This window comes from Phoenix dactylifera, chromosome 7, assembly GCF_051530095.1.
Source record: "Phoenix dactylifera cultivar Ajwa chromosome 7, Ajwa_hap1_PhDact_Kaust_v1.1, whole genome shotgun sequence".
In the NCBI taxonomy this organism is placed as follows: Eukaryota; Viridiplantae; Streptophyta; class Magnoliopsida; order Arecales; family Arecaceae; genus Phoenix; species Phoenix dactylifera.
In genome coordinates, this window is record NC_143196.1 from 18367912 (window position 1) to 18386773 (window position 18862).

Sequence of the window (18862 nt, forward strand, 5' to 3'; positions counted from 1 at the left end):
GATACTGAACGGTAAGGCTTAGGAAAATAGAAACATACTCTTTCAAAATTTAGACCATGAAGTGATAGATATGTATGAAAAAAAAAATCTTTTATTCTATTAAAAATCTCGAGCTGATAAAATCCTTAACCATAAGCTCGAAGTTTCGAATCAATTTTATTTTTTTAAGAGAAAATAAAACTTTGTGCGCATGACACATACCACACTCTAGTAAAAAAATGTGAACACCTCCAGACCAACACATGCAAATAGGATTTTGAGTTCAAGACAATGTATCATCAAAATTTTCACTACTATTTGGTGGATCAACATAAATATACGAAGCACTAGGAAAAGGCACGTCAAAGAAGTTCAAGTATGCTTGACATCAACCATTAGGCTTGTCATAGCCAAATAGTGTTTGCCACGACAATATAACAGCATCTACATGAAAAAGCACAATGGTTATTTAACGAAGTACCAACCTTCACGAGTCAATAATTCTATCCATCCAGAACACATTTTTACTGCAGTCTTTAGCCGACCAGCAGGCCAACAGTGTATCATAATCATGACATTTAATATAAGGCAGTTTGAATAAGGTTCACAGCATATTATAACTGCAAGTCTTGGACTAGAGCTGGCAAAGAGGCAACGGCACGTTTTTTCTGATGAGGTGAAATTTCCAAGCTACCACATGAAAGGCATCACAAGCTTGTGTTCTGATCCAGGCTGACAGTGAAAACCTGCCATATGAAAAAAATAAAAGATTTATAGATAAAATCTGGTAAAATTAGCCCATACAGAGAGAATGCAGATGTTAGTCATGTTAAACTGTATAAATCATGCTATGCTTGTTTTCATCAGACAGCACAATCCTATCCTATACCTCTGAAAAGAATGAGTTTGAAGGTTTAGGACCCTCGCTTTTGTTCTTTGCATAACTTAACACTCTTATATTAGCTTCAGTATTAGACAAAAGAATCTTGGGGTTTATAGGGGTGCTATCAGTCAGGCCCATTAGGGGATTCTCTTATCCCTCCCTGGATTCAGACCCATTAGGGGATTCCAGTCTCATTTTGACCCAAAACACCCACTTAAGAACCAGGTCAAGCCTGGGACTTAATAGATGAGATTTCGAAAGACCCATTAACATATAAATTGAGATAGGAATTGATCAGGCATATTAGACCACATACCTCATAGAACTCTCACAAGGTATGGACCAGGTCATTATTCAGGTCACAAGCAGGTTGTCATGGACTTGTGGATTTTGCCTTGTCCAAAGCCCCTGCGGTGCCCAGACAAGTTGCTAATATTTGGTAAGCTCAATCCCTCTCAAGCCCTCAGGACAATTAATCAATTACATAGCTTCAAACTGTAAATTAATAAATTTTATAAGAAAATGATGGGGATAAGAGAACCTGATATATATAAGAGGACATTATATATCAAGTTGGAATTAGGTCAGGTAGTGCAAGCTTTTACAAGAGCCAGAACCAGAAACAGACCCAGACCAAGACATTAACTGTTTTATGGGTCTACCTTTTAACCTACCACCCAAACCTCAGATCTATATGTCCAGATTGAGTCCTGGTAGAGTTTGGGAATGCAGGTCCCAGTGACAATCCCAAGTGTATGGTTTTTTAAGGTGCAAGATGAGATAAGGGTGGATGGCCTGTGGGCCCTATATGAGAGAATGTGGAGTTTTTCAAATGGCAGTAACATGATGGACAAAAGAATTCCAATTGTACATGAGAGTTTCCTTTTTCTTTTTGGTAACAAATCATAGATGAGACTAAATAGCTTTCAAGAACGGCTTATCAACTAAGATGAGGTAAAAAATAAATCTTTTCCTATTATTTAGAAAGTCAGACTTATATTCCACTTTGTGAGCTATCAAAGATACAGTTATATTGACTGCAAATAGCTGCTAAGCACCTCATTATGAAATTAGCATTCAGACAATCACAACAAATTAACACGTGCAAGTGAGTAAGCATGCACATCCAAGAATAAGAGTGAAAGAAATGTCAGCTCTCTGCCATTTCTCCTAAATGTTAATAAGAATTTTCACCTAAAGGCTATAGCATTTTTTTCTTAAAATAAAAGGCAGCACTGGATCCTTCCATGTTTTAAAGCATTAAGCATTTCCACTATCTAGCCGCAAGAGCTGTTCCATTAACTCCCATGAATTGAATTTAAAGACAACTCAGTATATTGCAACCTCATGCAATATAGGAAGAGGATTCTGCCAATATCCCCTTGGTATCCCACTGGAATTAGCCTCTAACCTTTTCAAACAATTAACAGTTCTCCTTAGACTGGACATCATGTGGAAGTACTTTGCACTCCTTCCTCTTTTTCAAATAATTAGTACTGGTGAACTTTGTTCAATATGCGTTTGACATTCTAGTTGGCATCATGGATCCACTTAGCTTCTTCAACACATATTTTTATGATCACTAGTTTAAGAATTCTTTTTTTCTTGCCACTTCCTTTTTTCTAGCTTTATCAGTATTGATCTTCACCCAACAGAAACCACCCCTTATTGTGAAACCAGCTCCTGAAACCATGGTTTCAAATCCCAGTCAGATGACCTGCAGAATGCCGAGAGGGGGTGCTATCCCAAGTGTCAAGACGGAAGAACCGCTTGGCCATCATCCCAGCATCCTGATCAGCTTGTCCTAGGACATCCCTTGTCCAAACTATCGGAATGGGGCTGAACTGGAGCGCATCCCATTCTATAGAAAAACCGAGATGGCCCCATGCCACAGGATTTAAAAGCCAGCCTAAAACTACTTGTCATGAACCTCATAAAATCTAAATGAACTCAGGAAGGATGTCTACAGTATAACCAAGTTCTTGAGAGCACAAAAACACTCCATATTAGGAAACTGATCAAGCCGCAGGAAGAGGTTCAAGCAAAGCATAATTGCACTTGAAGATCCATTTTCGCAAGAAAGGTCCACAAGATCTATCTCTGCTATTTCATTCTCTCTTGTCACATCAAGCAAACCATCCCATAAAAAATTTAGTATGACAAGTTCTTGAAATGTGCGACATGAGGGGAAGCAAAGATTGCTGTGATTATATGAGATGAAATGTTGATGGTTGCAATCTATCCAATATATGCACTCTCATTTCTATTTGGTACACTCCTGCTTCTCTCCTTTTAAGCACACAGAACATCCTTTATCTGCCCTAGTCATTAAAAAAAGTCACTGTTGGATTTCACCTCCTACCAGCAGCTCTCGTCATTTCCCACTGACTCCAATATTTTAAAGAACCCTACAGAACTATACCGTTCAAGTAACAGTCCACTATGGAAGTCTTTAACTCAAGCATCTTCCAATTACAGTGTCAATAAAGACTCGCTGCCAGGTCACATAAGGATCAGCTTAGGCATAAAACCCCTAATTCCTCTGGAGGCAAATTTGCACTGAATATTACGAACCCCATGGTGTAGTCTAGGAAACCAAAATCCTCTGCCACCTCACAGCAGTTGGAACCCGAACCTTAGTGACGAATCACACTAATTCAAACTTGGTCTTAGTGTGGACCATTAAGCAGCAGTTGAAGAGCTTAACCACAGAAAAAATATCCCCTGGACAAAGATTGACATCCACAAATCACACAAAGCAATCCAAATCTTAATTAGCAGGAAATCAAACTTCCATTTAGGGTCTGCTTGGAACCACGCAGCTCGAGCACCCTGCAGGTCCAGCTCAAGGCACATGTTTGGCGGGTTGCATGTCGAGCGATCGAGGCAACTCAACTAGCAAACCTGTTGTACCTCAGACACAAGCTGCAGCAGATCATGTTGTAGTCATTTTGGCCATGAGTCAAGTTGCAGCAGCTTGCTACAGGGTCACGAAGTATCGAGTCATCATTTTAATAGCCGAGGATTAGGAATTCCCACTCTCTCAACAACTGTCACCCCTTCGACAAAGCTATTGCTGCAAGGATTTCCTCAACCACGGCCATGCTGCTGGCTGCTCCCCCAACATCTCCACCCATGCCACCCTTTTCTTTGTACTCCATCAACAATGCTTCTCCATCACCTCCACCATCCTAGAGCTACCATGGATAATGGTTGGTTGAGGACTAGATGCTCACTGGTGGTGAGAAGGCCCACTAGAACTACCTGTGCACTCTCATAATCATAGAGAGCTCCTATAGAGGCTTCAAACTTGATATCCTTTGTGATGAGGAAAAGGCCCATCAGATCTATCTTGTCTCCAATTCCTTCGCATCTTCAAACAATTCATGCTTATCATAGATCTCATCAAAGCTTCTATCGGATATACGATAAGGAAGAATGGGAGGTGGATATTCATCGTGCCGCTAGGATTGGAATCCGCTGCCTGGGTCCATGAGCAGGATACCAACACTAGCAACAACTGTGGGCATCAATGATAATGGCCTTGGTGAATATTTAAGCGGTCTGTGGAAAGGAGGGAATTTCTAGAGTCTTCTTCCCCATTTTTCCTTTAACATTTTTCTCATCACAAGGTCTATTTCTTCTTCAATAATAAGGTTTTTTCTTCTTTCCATTTTCCCCTTTTAAATAGCATCAGTGTGCAATTTATTTTTACTTAAAAAATTAATTTTTGTTGGATATCGGCATAACATGCTTAAATTTGAGCATAGTAAAAACTGAAACATGTGTTTAGTACGATTTAGAATAATGATTTAGAATAATAGTTATTATAAACACATAAACACTAGTTCGAAAGCCTTCTACTACATTCTGTATATTAATAACATTATTTGATCATTACATTCTTATGACTACATAAATAACATAAATAGCAATCATTATATAGCATTTTTATTGTTGATTTAAATAAAAGGACATTCTCACTTAACTTTCTATGTGAACCAGCAAAATATAATTTTAGCCTGAAAGTCATGGTCTGCCGTACCGGTCCGTACCGGCCGGTACGGGCCAGTACGTACCGGTCCGGCTTGGGACCGGTACCGGATCAGCGTGGAATCCGGTACCGATAGTTTACTGTTGAAGAACCTGTACGGGACCGGTTCGGACCAGTACGGGACCGGTTCGGACCGGTACGCCACCTGTTTCATACCGGTCCGGGCCGCCACCGGTACGCTGACCGGTACCGGTTCGGTGGACCTTGCTGGAAGTAGTAATTTAACCAACCAACATTTCAATTTTTTTATCCTAATCTATTTTTGTAATAAAAAATTAATAATCACTATAGCAATTAATGTTTTATTTTCTGCATTTATAGATTGTAGATTTAACTCCGCCTATATTTTGTATACAACAGGTCCTAGGCCTGGATAGAGGAGGGTAAGATCAAGAAGCATTCCCTACTAGCGACACACTAAAGCTCAAGTACAATGAAATCTCAGCAAGGGTTAACTAGGGCATTTTCTAGAAGTGACACATCACAAGAGACATCAAACTCCTCCCCATGGGCAATGCTGCCACCTTCCTTGCCAGTGGCAAGGCAATCAATACCTCGATGGCACTATAATGGGGGCTTCCTCGCCGCTCTCTAGTTCGCCTCCTTCGATATCGCTCAACATAACACACTTGGATGAGACTGGAGATGATGACCTTGAGCCCCCTCTTGCTACTCCGCCCAAAGCCGAGGACAATGGCCTTGAACCCATCTTCCCCTGTCCCACAGCATAGGAGGGTTTCTCTGCTCCCCTGTCTCACCATCGCCACTACACTTCCTTCCAGCTAATTTGGTTCCATCGGTGATTGGAAGCACCACTCAATAGCAGATTTTCCAACGATCCTGGTGGCAAGGAAAAACCATTCCTTTTTTCACCACTAGGCTTCACGTTGGCAGAAAAAATAGTTCTTTTTTTGCCCCAGGTTTTTCTTGGCAGCAAACATCGTTCCTTTATAGAATAGGTTATCCTTGGGAAAAGGGTTCAATTTGCATGAGGAGAAAACAGGAGGTTGGTGTTGGTAGAGGCAAGTTGGATGACAAAGTTGTGGCTGGAGGGATCGGTGGAGATGACAACGAGCTCGAGGGAGCCGAGGACGGTTAGGGTGCCTGAGGAGGGGGCAAATGCCCGAGGCATGGGGGGACGAGGTGAGCAAAGTGGAGGCAATCAACATGGACGAGTTGGCCAAGCTAGAGGCGATTGGAGAGAATGGCATTAGCATTGGCATTGGAGAGGGAGACATAAGCGGGGCGGGTGGAGTCGAAGAGCTAGAGGTAGAAGCCATGAGACGGCCATAGCTCATTGATGGTAGAGGTGAAGAGTGCAAGCATGCCATTGATCATCTAGAGGATGACAAAGTGATGCTTGCCGACAACCCTGGCATTGGTATCCATGGACTGGAGGAGCTTCATGAGGAACCCCCACGTGAGGGATGCCATGACCGTGAGAGAGAGAGAGAGAAGCGAACAAGGGTCGGTGTCAGCATTGACAACACTGAGGTTGTCGTGCCAATGGTGTCGTAGAGTAGGAGGAGGGGGCTTTGGAAAGGGTAAGGAAGAAGAGAAGAGAGATAATTGTGGGAGTTGGGATACATGATACGAGAAGTTAATTTCGTGGCTCAAAAGTTAATTTTTTGATATAGTGAAAGTAAAAAAAATTTCAGTTTCACTTTCCATAAATTAGATATGTTACTTTTAAAAATAAAAAATAGAAATAATGGAATCAAACATCTTTCTTATATCAGATTACATGTTTTTACTTTTACAAATAGAAGAAGGAAAAAAGTGAGACTAAACAGGGCCTATATGTTCCACTTTTTAATTTTTTTCTAAATGTTCACCTATTTATTTATAATTTCTCACTTTTATCTATTTTATGCACCTTGTATGCTTTTAACAATTTCTAAAATGCTAATCGTACGTGAAACCACATATGCATCTGCATACCTATATAAATTATACAAGACACCACCAATATATTGCGGTTGCCTTTTCAATTTCACCATCCTTTCAGCAAATGCTAAAAGATTGTCCATTACAGCATTCATTGATAGCTTAGGTGTTATTTCCCTATGAAGAAAGTTTCATTCTCGAAAAATATTCAAGCAACTGAAACATCATTAATCAGTGTACAAGAAAGAACCGCAATATATCGCCATATTAAGGCAAGCAATTTAGAAAATAAAAGAGTTTGTGTACGGTGTATTAGATTTTGTTTGAAATTAAGCTTAGATCAAGTGACTAAATTACTCTAGAAATCAAGTAGTAAAGTGTTTTATTAGTAGCCTTAATATTTAAGTTTTTATGTACATTATTTCTTTTTTAATTCTGTTCACATTTTCTAATCAATAAATCCATTGGTTAGATATTTCAGATTATAGATCCTATTTTTCGTTTCTAATTATTGTGTACATCTAGTTTCAGTTTTGCTCCACCTTTTACAGTGAAATCTTAAATGACATCAAAGAGTTCATCATCAAGAAGCAACAGAATGGGATCTTGTTGGAAATACAATTATTACAAGATTTCAAGGACCCAAATGAAATTAAATGATTATTTTACATAAGCCCATAAGGCTCACGAAAGGAGAGATTTTTCAAGAAAAGCAATATTAAGAAGGGAAACACAAAAATGCAAAGGATTATTTAAAATGTTCTCAACATGTTAGGGAAGAAGTAGATGATATATGGCCGAAAAGAAGAGTTTAAAGGAGAACTATGATATCTTGGCACACTCCGATGGGCATAAAAATATAAATGAAATTGATGAGGATAATGAAACCAAGTTGTCAGTTATAGTAGTAAAGGTAAAAAAGAAAGGAATTCCATGTTGAAGGGTAAAAAAGGAAGGAATTCCATGTTGAAGATGCCATGACAAAAGGGGCTAACGAGCGATTATGAGTTTCAAACATGTAGGAAGTATTTCAACTTCATATAGTTGGAAAATTGAACCATACTACCATTAGCGATATATAAGGCAAAAAAAAGAAGAAGAAAGTGAACATGGTAATATATTTTTCCTTCTTTAACCAAGGTAATTTATTTTTAACTTTGCTTGTTCAAATAGCTTAAGTGGACAGTTGAACCATTGGACAATAGGGTTCAAACTTGAAAACTCCAAGTTACAATGAAGTAAGGGTTTCACTCTTTATAAAGTATGTAGATTTTAGGAAGGACTTAATGAAATCTCAAAAGGGTGCCTAGACAGTTCTTGGTTGTTCTCTTTCATGTCCAATGAATGGATAGATTAAAAAAAAACATAATTCCAATAAGTTTCTTGGTGCATTGCGCTGCTGGAACAGTTTTAGGGTTTAGGGTTTAGGGAAAAGTTGTTTATATTGACTGGAGAAATAGCAGGACATAACAAGGGATCAATGTCATCCAAGTGAAAATAAAAAACGGATCTATATCTTGACCAGTAAGTAATTATTATCACTGTATGCCTCTAAATAGAAATTGTTTTGTACAATTATTTGCTTATTGGTGGTAATTAAGTACTCTTTGTTACGGGGTAATAGGAAACTTATTGGAGGCAAAGTGATGCAGAAGAGGAATGCAACCCATTCAACAGCCTGGAATTTGATGATTTAAATTTCCTTAGTGGTAGGCTGTAGAGTGGAATTATTAATTTCTTAAAAAAAATATTTGTTTAGAGTTCTAATGTTTTTTAAAGAGTCTGTAATGTCAGTTGCCGTAGCATTATTATATAAGGTATTGTTCATGAGTACTATCCACAGTATCATAGCAGGGACTGTTCATGTTACTATAGCAACAAATTACTACAGGCTGTCTTTTAGATTTTCTCTTTTTATGTATTAATTCTTGGCTAGGATTTAAGTATCAAGATTTAATGTTGTTAGGGTTTTGAATCTCTATAAAGGTTGAATCCTTTTTCCTGAGTGACGTCATGGAATTGATATGATTGAAAAAGCCAAGGTTTGGCTGTTCTCCCCTCTCTCTCATCCCTTCTCCCTACTTCCTATAATTCTTCTCTCTTTTTCTATATTCTACTTTCCTTTCTATGTATTTCTGCCATCTAATTTTTAGCAGAAAGCACATCAAAGCCTTCTTCCTACTCATGAGACCGCAGAATCCTTTTACCCAAAACTCTAATCCTTTACATCAAGGTCCACCACTGCATACAGGCAGCCCTAACTCCTGTTATCCTACCTCACAAAGTGGCTGCAGTTTTAGACACCTTGTCCAGTTCAATACATTGATATCATCTTGGAACATGGAAGATATTGATAAGATTTCAAAAATCAATAGGATTTTGGGAGGGCAATTTCAGTGAGCAGCTTCATCTACAAGTATTCGAGGGCATTATATACGATCAGAGAATTTGTAAAGAAGAGAGAGTTGATAAGGTTAGGCATGACTTGATTTGCACCGTCATTCTCACATCATAATGCATCCATAAGCATAAATACAACTTGAAACGCATAGTCACCTCCAAAAAGTGGTTCACTAGTAAATGACAGAGGAAGCAAAGGGCAATTGGATGCTAGAGACCAGAGATCATCTTGAAGCCTTCATTCTGCAATCAAGTAATATATACTCTTAAGGTAATGGGAACCTCTTGTTTGAGCTCTTTGACTTGTTGATAGTGCAAAGAAACTGGCAATACAAGCCATGAATAGAGCTAAAGAAGATGTCAAGAAATCGTTTAATGAGAATATGGATAAGGACAAGAAAATCTTTGAAATAATCAAAGCAAGATGAGTTACCAACTTCACTAGGCCTTTGCATGTGGCAAGTAACTACACAACCTAGAATTCTTTTTGACGAACCGAACTTGGAGTTTGTTGAAGTTATAAAGGGATTATAATGTTTGTATTGCGATAAGCCTTTTATTTTAGGAGCTATTTAAATAATTAGGAAAGGTTGAAGCAGACTGTTTAAAATTTTAAGATATATGAAAATTGAATTTATTGCGGTAAACTCCATACTTTCTTACTAATGTTTACTTGCTTATTACATAAAGATTCTACTTGCTTACTAATGTTTACTTCTGGCATCAACGGTTACTAACATCAAAAGACATAAAATATTTCACCTATTGACTCTTTCCTTGTTTGTTCCTACATTAAGATTCTATTTGATTTTTATGTTTACTTGTGCCATCAAGAGTTTATTTGAACATCTGCTAACATAAAATATTCATCTAGCACTATTTCTTTGTTTTGCCATTTACTACTTTTCTCTTCATATTCTTTTAAAAAAATTCATTAAACTTTAGTGCTTATGATAATAAAAAGATCAGTTTGAGCATAGTCAAAGTGAAAACTTAAGGAGAATGAGTTATAAGAATCAGTTGGCACTATAAAGCAACAACAATTATTTTTTAGGGATGCTAAACAAGTAACTAGACTCCATGTTTATGAGTATTCCAGACTACTAATTTTAAGGTGTACAGCAAGCAGGTTGAGCAAGATATCAAACAAATAAAGCTCATGGGACTAACAAAGGCAGAACTATATTATATTGGATGGCTTATCTTTCAAATCAAAAGTGATATAGACTTCCATTTTCTTGAATTTCATTTAGAATTTTATGGAGAAATTAAAAGAGCTTCTAGATACATGATTAAAACAAATTTAACCCCTCCATAAAAGATAATTGAATCCTAGCCTTTGCAACATTGGCCTCAATGAAATCTGCAGCAACAAACTAAAGGCACATACAACAATTGCATATCAACACAGTGTAATCCAATATACATCTTTTTAATTAACTTTGACAACATACATCACCAGAGTGACACAAACAATATGTCCATTTACACTAAGAACTTTAAACAAGAGAGGTTTCTTTAATACATGTACATAAACTTAAAAGGTATTGGAAAATATATTATAGCAGTAATTATTAAGTAAAGAACACTACACATACCTTAAGATCATGATGAAAAAGCTATGTATTTGACAAATTCAAGAATCAGCAGCATCCGAGGCCTTTGGTGCAAATGGATCATGTGTAGGGCCCATGTCCTGCCCAATATGCTTTTGCACCAGCCGCTGCAGGTCCACCATAACCTTGGCTTCACGTTTCGACTTCTCTTCATAATTAAACATCGCCAAAGCCCGCTTGTCCTCTGCACTGTAAACCTGGTTTTCTTTCCTGATACGAATAGCATTCATCCTCTGATGCCTGCTACCACTCATCACATACCCCAAGCTCTCAAATTTCTGGATCTCCTCCGCCGAGAGACCGACCTCTCCTCTCCTTGGGATACGCTTTCCTTGCTGCACATACTGTGCAATTGCATCACCTTCTCCTGGCCTCAGTGCCCCACCATAGCTTATGTGTCCTTCGGCACGTGGAAGAGGTACTGGCCCCACAAATGGCTCATTGTCCAATGCAGGCTTCTTATGGGACTCGAGCATCTCTTTGAACTTGAGGGCTTCAGGATCAATCTCGGGTTTCTTCTCATCATCCTGCCGGGCATCAGCATCCAAGTCTGATGAGCTCTCATACTTGGGCCGTTTGCTTGTCTTGCTCCTTGAGGACTTCTTTGGTCTTGGGCTAGAATCAGATTCCTCCTCACTCTCATCAGAACTCGTAGCCCTGCTGCTCCTCCTTGTCCTCTTCCTTCTATTACTCCTAGTACTCCTTGATTTCTTGTGCCCACTTCTTCTCGATCTCCTCTTTCTTTGCTTCCTAACGTCATCTTCACTTGGAGAATTATAAGAACTCTCTGATTCAGTGCTTGAATCCTCATAAGATGCATCCTCGCTATCATCCTCGCTCGAATCCAAGTGCCGCCGCCTCCTCCCACTCCTCCCTTTTCTACTTCTCCTTCCCCTCCCTCTCTTTCGAGGAGGACTCTCTGAATCAGAATCTGAACGCTCCGAAGCCAAATTTGTTGATGCACTCCCATCAGAATCATCCGACTCAGAGCTTCCAATGCGATCCTTTCCACCTTTCTTCTCCTCAGCTTCCTCATCGTCCTCCTCGGCAGGCAAATCCGTGGCGCCATTGGGTCCATCCAGGGGCTCGGATGGATCCCTCTCGCCCCGGGGAGGGCTGGGAGTCACTCTCCAGATGCAATTCTTGAGCTTCTTTCTCAGCTTCTGGCGCTTGAGGCGCCGGTACTCGAAGTAGCTCAAGCCTTTCAGGTCCTCATCGTCGGAGGAGGAGTCACCGTCTCCAAGGCTGGGGGGCTTCCCGTTGCGGGATGCGCGGTCGTGGTAGGGGGACCAGCGGCGACCATCACCGCGGCCGCGGCGGCGAGGGCGGTCGGGGGTGAGGGAGCGTCGCGGCGGGGTCTCGGATCTAGGGCTCCGGCGGGAGCGGCGGTGGCGGTTGTAGGAAGGGTCGTCGCTGCCGTCTGCGTCGGAAAGGGGGGAGGGGGAAGCCCTAGATCGGCCGGTGAACGCGATCGTGGAGGCGAGCCGCGACTTTGGCTTTCTCGCTTCGTCTCGCCCCATCTTTTCCCAAGAAGAGAACATGATCACCGGTGAGTCCAATTCAGCGTATTTATCCACGGCAGAATTTGGCAGTGCAAAACGTGCATTGCACGTGCACGAGGTATGAGACCCAACCCATCTCCTCTTGGAGACCCATGAGTCGAATTAGAGACAAAAATTGGAACCTATTTAGAAACTAGGTCGGTGCATTTTATATTTTCTAACCTGATCCAATCAAAATTAAAATTATTTGAACACTTTCTCCTTCACCTTAAAATTATTTTCAATTCATTAAATAAATTCATTGAATATTTTTATTTAAATTATTCATCTCAACAATCCCATCTCCTCTCATCTACTTTTGATTAATTATATCTAAACACTCACTGTTTGTTTTGGTCGAATCTTATTTATAATATTTTCAAGTATAATAATTATTTATTTTAAAATTATAGATAGTAAACTTGTACCTCGAGAATATCACTTTCTTGGATCAAATTAAAAAAAATAGAAATTCATGTTCAAGTTGACTTTGTAGTCCTATTAAAAATATTTTAATGATTTATTATCAATTAGTATATTTTTAATTATAAAATGATAGCTAAATATTTGATCCCAACTATATAGATCTGACTTCGACTTGAACCCAAATATTTCGAGTTAGGTAAGGTTCATACTTGAACCCAACCAACCCATTGGATCTAAAATCTTTTTTATATGCTCGACCTAACTCAATCTGATCAAGGGTTAAGTCGGGGTCCAAAATCAAGATCCTAACATGAAATTAGGTCAGGTCGAGTTCAAGCATGCCCATGTCTGACCTAACCCATTGGCAGTCCTAACCACCATAATACTTGCGTTATTATGGGTATGGTTTAGGTGCGTCTAGGGTGGTAGCGTGAGATGATGCCATCCCATGAAAATGAGTGTAACACCATATTTCCCGATCTCAAATCATCTCACTCCCCAATCCTTGCAAACTCTTTTACTTTCCCATGTGGACTATAAACGTAAATGAGAAAAACATGAAAGTCAAATTAAATCTGATTTGATTCCTTCTCCATCGTGAGGAGTCTTCCTTGAATGAGTCATGCACGAGGGCCATGGCATAGGATGTGGCATACAATTCATAGAGAAAGTCAATGTGATGTGTAGAAGGACAAACTATATAGCATGAATTGGGGCTATGGCTTGGGATGCAGCGCCAATAGAAATGGCAATAGGTTGGATAGGCCATTATTCGTACCTGCCTTTCATATTTGCCTCGGGATGAGGCACAACAGGTCGAGTTAGACAAGACAAGCTGGATGGATCGGCTCAGGTAAAGCTAAAAAAATCTTTATTTTTTTTGTTTGCATACAAATTAAACAAACAAAAAAAATAAAAATAAGTCTTAGTATTTTACATAATATTAAACAAAATAAGAATTGAAGATATAGAACATAACAAACCAACTTTTCAACAATAATAGAAATATAATAAGCAAAAGTATTATTCTTTGAGAAGTCAAATATTTCTTAAACTAAGAAAATCAATTGACTAAAAAATGAGCAACTAAGCATCATGATGTGTACATTTTCACATGTTCAATCTTTCTCATAAGTGGAGAAACTAGGACAAAAGAAGGAAAGTGGATCTGTAAAGGGTCATATATATCTGGATCAGGTTAGGGCACATTTTACTATTACCTGCACTCGGCTAAGATCTACTGCGAGTCGAGTAAAACCTACCCTATTAAGGTTAAGTTAGGTCAAGTACTCTATGTAGTAGAGTAAATGATCATCCCTAAGCACCGAACATCTTTATGACAATTCGAACTTGTGTGAATTTTTAGGCATGGGAAGAGTTCTCACACTTGAAGGAATTCAGGAGACCCAAGAGGACATCTATAGAATTTGTGGGAGTTGTTCATCAAGTTGCAGAAGTGACTAAGCCTTGCCAAATGCATGTTTCGAGAAACCTCATGGAAACTTCTAGGATGTTGCCCAAGGTGACAACCCAAGAGGGAGGGGGGTGAATTGGGTTTTCTAAATTTTATGACCTCAAATTAATTTCTAAATGAATATGCAGTTTGGCCTAAGTGCAGTAGAAGCAAGAGTAGTTATACTCTAGTCAATTATAATTACATCTAAAATTCAAGCTGGAGCAACTACACAATATAATAAAGAAAATAAAGCAAGAGGCACAAAGTAAACACAATGCAAATACAAGCACGTATAGTGGTTCGTGCACTCCAAGGCACCTACATCCACTTCCCATGTATTTTTTTGGAAATTCACTATAACCCCTCGGATTACAGTTGAATTATTTTATCAGGCTCATAATCCAAAAACCCACACAGTTGGTTTTGCGAGTTCACCAACAAAAACCTAACCATTGGTTTTACGGGCTCACCAATAAACCTACACAGTTGGTTTTACAGGCTCACCAACAAACCTTACAAGAAGAATAAGTGAATCAAGTTTAAAGCTCCTTAATGAGCAAATGAACAATTATGCACTAAGGAAAGGAAAAGAGAATAGTTATCGCTTTGAATATGCTTTTTCTTTTCTTTACTGAGATTGCTTCACTTCTCAATAGGTTGATTGAGCTCTTGAAGGCACTTGAACTCTGCTCAACAACCTTCTTTTGGATTTGAACTCTCTTGAATATTCTTTTTCTTGAATGCCCACCTTAATTCCCACAAAGATAGTTTTCCTGATAAATAGTAGCTCTTAAATACTTCTCCAAACTCCATAAATCAGTTTCTAACCGTTGGATTGAAAAAACTAGCTGTTTATAGCCGTTGGACCCTTAAAAAGTGTTAGAAGTATGCCCTATAAGCCAATTTGACAGACACATTGTATTTGTTCTAGGGCATAAAATTTGTACTTGACCTTTTTATTAATTAATAAAATTGGGGTTTTTATTAATTCATGTTATTATGTGTCCATGAATCGTCCTAGGAATTAATAAGATAATAACACATATTCTCAAGAGTTGAGAATTTAATATATGTGTCATTAGATAGTTAATTCCTGAATTGCTCCTGATCGATGGATCATCATAAAGGACAGTGATCGATCCGATGAGATTAGTGCACAGATCATTTTTCTTGATGGACGAGTCTAAAGTCCACAGTGTGAGGATACTTGAGTGATTGTGCAAGTGCTTGTTAGAGAACAAGAGTACTGAGCATGACCAAAGTAAGAAGTCACTTGAGTGATCAGTGACTTACTTGATGCTGCAATTGTATGACTAGTACTTAAACCTGCGATACCTCAGCTAATTACGGTGAGGTTGCAGTAGTTTGACGAGCACAGAAATATGGGCCCTAAGGGTCCTTAAGGTGCAGATTGGCTGCAGTAGGTTCGCTATCAGATTAGAGTTGCTTCTAGATGGGATCTATCGATCTAGATAGATTAGGAGTGATCCTATGTGATTTATGAGACTAAGTTCGAAAGACCTTGGCTAGGGCAGTTCTGAAAAAAGAGTTTTTCAATCTCGAACTTGAGTCAAATAAATTTGACATAAGACACACGATTGGGCTTGATGAGTTATCCATAACCTCCGTTATATCGGGATCCACGATAGAGATACTATATCATACGCTAACTATACCTAGAGGTTCATCCATTCCGTTCTGCTGGGTTCCACTATATGTTGCTAGGTGTCACTAGTGGATTGTGAGACTTAAATGCATTCACTTAATGATCAGTGAACCTTAAGAGAAAAGTTGAAATTATTTCAACCCATTGAAAGAAGTTTCAATGATATTATGATAGAGATCATAATATATCTCACTACCAGACAGAATAGAACCTATGGGATCACATACATTAGAGATTTTGGTCGTTTCGATGGTTGGATTGCGATTTAGAATCGCAATTAATCTTGATTGTCAATTTGATTGACAATTGATTTAACCCACTAAGAGTTAGTGAGTTAAAGAAGAAGGACTTGCAATTTTGTTGCCCAAGAGGGGGGGGGGGGGTGAATTAGATTTGGATTAATTCTCAACCAATTAAAAACTATGATTAGTAATTAACTAATTCTATTGCAAGCAAATTAGTTAAGTTACTAGATGAAGTGAATGAAGAGAGAGAGAGGTCAGCAGCCAATACAAACACAAACCAGTTTATAGTGGTTCGGAGCTAACCCTTGCTCCTACGTCCACTCCCCAAGCTTCACTTGGGAGTTTACTATAATCTCTTGGATTACAGCCGGTTGTTTTACAAGTTCACAACCTAACTTGTTGTTTTCGCGAGATTACAACGAACTCGGTCGGTTTTCACAGGCTCACCGACTAGAACCATCCGATTGTTTTTCCGGAATCACAATCGAATCCTTACACCGTTGGTTTTAACTTCGGTTCACCAACTAACCTTACAACCCTTGATTCAATCCCCTGATTGAATCAAGTAAGAAAAATAGTGTTTGGGATTCCATAGAGAAAGCTTCTAAACAAGCAGTTGTGATAAACAATAAATGCAAAGTAAAGGTAAGAAGCCCTCAAACAGATTCTAGAATGGAAAGTTGGGACTTCTCAATTTCTGGGTCTCCTCTGGAAAGTACTGGAGATTTGAGGACAGTAGGAGAGCCTTGAAAGTGAAGGAAGTGCTTGTCGGATGGAGTTGAATGCACCTCTTCCTTCTTTTGCTTGTATTTACTCTTGAGAACTCTTGGTAGGTGGAGAATCCTTTTTACTTGAATGGAATAGCTCTCTTCTTATCTACTACTGTTCACTCTGGCTATTTAAACAGTCCCTTTTGAAAAATAGCCGTTAGACACTGATTTGTGGCCGTTTTGTACAGTCTGCATCTCCTGACAATGTATCCGTTGGGGTCGGAGTCGACTCTCTCGATCTGGAGTCGACTCGGCTGTTGCTGGAGTCGACTCATGCTTTACTGGAGACGACTCACCCACTGTTCAGGATTTGAATTAAAGTACTGTCTCGACCTGGAGTCGACTCGGGCCAACCCTGGAGTCGACTCGAGCCAACCCTGGAGTCGACTCTCCAAGATCTGGAGATGACTCGGCATTTTGGAGACGGCTCGTTCTCAGGATTCCAGAGATCTATCTTTCTGTATTTCTCTCTTGAGTCGACTCGGATCCTCTTGGAGTCGACTCGTCTCTCAAAGACCGTAAAACTGATCCTCTGTCTTTCGAGTTGAACTGCCTCGGAGTCGACTCGCACTTTGTTGGGGTCGACTTGGCTGACTTGGGGTCGACTCTCGTATTCTCGGAGTCGACTCGTTCACAGGGTCACTATATTTGGTTTTCTGCCTGTCAGTCTGCTCGGTGATGGGGTCTGAAATTCATCTTTTTGTCCTTCTGTCTGTTCTCAATCGGAGTCGACTCGTAGTGTACCGGAGTCGACTCGAGTTTGTGCCAGAACCTCTGAAACACTTAAAGTCGACTCGCAGTCTTCTGGAGTCGACTCGAGCTTCAGACTTTGGCTTAATTGATTTCAATACTTAGCCAAAATTCTTTGAACCAAAGCTCGATGCTCCTAAAGATAAATTCACATATATTTGCCTGAAACACTAGATTGAATTCATTAGTACAACATTAAATATACTCAAATGCTTTGAGCTCGTCAAAATCAAATAGGGGTATAATCAATCACTCCACAATCTCCTCCTTTTTGATGATGACAAAATATTGAGTATTTGTAAAGTGAATTGCTCAACCAACAGGTGATTTATAGTAAAGTTTTGAAATGAATTCAAATATCTAGTCATTTAATTTATCTAATATTGAAAGGTATGAAATAGTAAATCCTTCAATTAAAGCTCCTCCTTTCATTTGAAATTATATAAACCTTCAAATCATGCAACCAATTGTTTGGCTTATATGTGTTAAATGAATTTGGTTTCTTAAGATTTCAGATTCTCTCCCTCAACATATACATTCAATTTTGTTTAGGTTCTCTGAATTTTCTTTTAATGTCTTGAAGCTTTTGAGCTTAAATTCTTACTTTCAGAGGAAAAATCTGATAATTTGTTCTTGAGTATGATTCAACTAATCTCCGAATATTCCTTGAATAGATTCTGGAGATTACTCTTTGAGAAGCCCCAACAGAGAGATAATGAGCGTCGAGGTATCAAATCCACTAAGAACAAATTACATTTTGCTTTAAGGATTTTCTTTTTAGTGATTCCCTTTACGTTTCAATTCATCATATTTTTTCCTCCTTTTTGTCATCATAGCAAAAAGGTACAAAACACAAAAAAATATAAGAACTCAAATTGCACAGTTTTGAAAGAAAATTTCTATCCATTGTATTAAAGTCAGATTGAGTACAAGTGTGAATACATAACAGAAAAAATCCTCAAGGGACTGTACATCATAAAATCAAAAAAAATACACTAGGATTTTTTAGTAGTGGAGGATGTGGCTCCCGTACTCAGTCTAGTATGTTTTATGACCAAGCTTAGCCCCTCAGATACGTTCCCTAGTTGTTCGATGATCTCCGAGGTGGCCCTAGATTGTATCGCAGTGAGTTGGGTCACATTTTCTTGAATAGTATCAAGCTTGAATATTAAGGCATTTGCAAGACTTT

The 18862-nt window shown here is 39.0% G+C and overlaps 1 protein-coding gene across 1 annotated transcript; it reads right to left on the minus strand.

Moving 5' to 3' along the window:
• Positions 1–424: 424 nt before the first annotated feature.
• LOC103697372 (Ras-induced vulval development antagonist protein) lies at positions 425–12371 on the minus strand. The gene is made up of 2 exons (XM_008779211.5): positions 10802–12371; positions 425–725 (listed from the first exon to the last, which is right to left on the minus strand). The coding sequence occupies exon 1, from the start codon at positions 12358–12360 to the stop codon at positions 10840–10842; it is 1521 nt and encodes a 506-aa protein (XP_008777433.4). The 5' UTR covers positions 12361–12371; the 3' UTR covers positions 425–725; positions 10802–10839.
• Between the last annotated feature and the right edge of the window lie 6491 nt (positions 12372–18862).

What these genes read in the sequence shown, in the direction of transcription:
- LOC103697372 (XM_008779211.5), bottom strand. Translation starts at nt 12,360, where the DNA reads ATGTTCTCTTCTTGGGAAAAGATGGGGCGAGACGAAGCGAGAAAGCCA.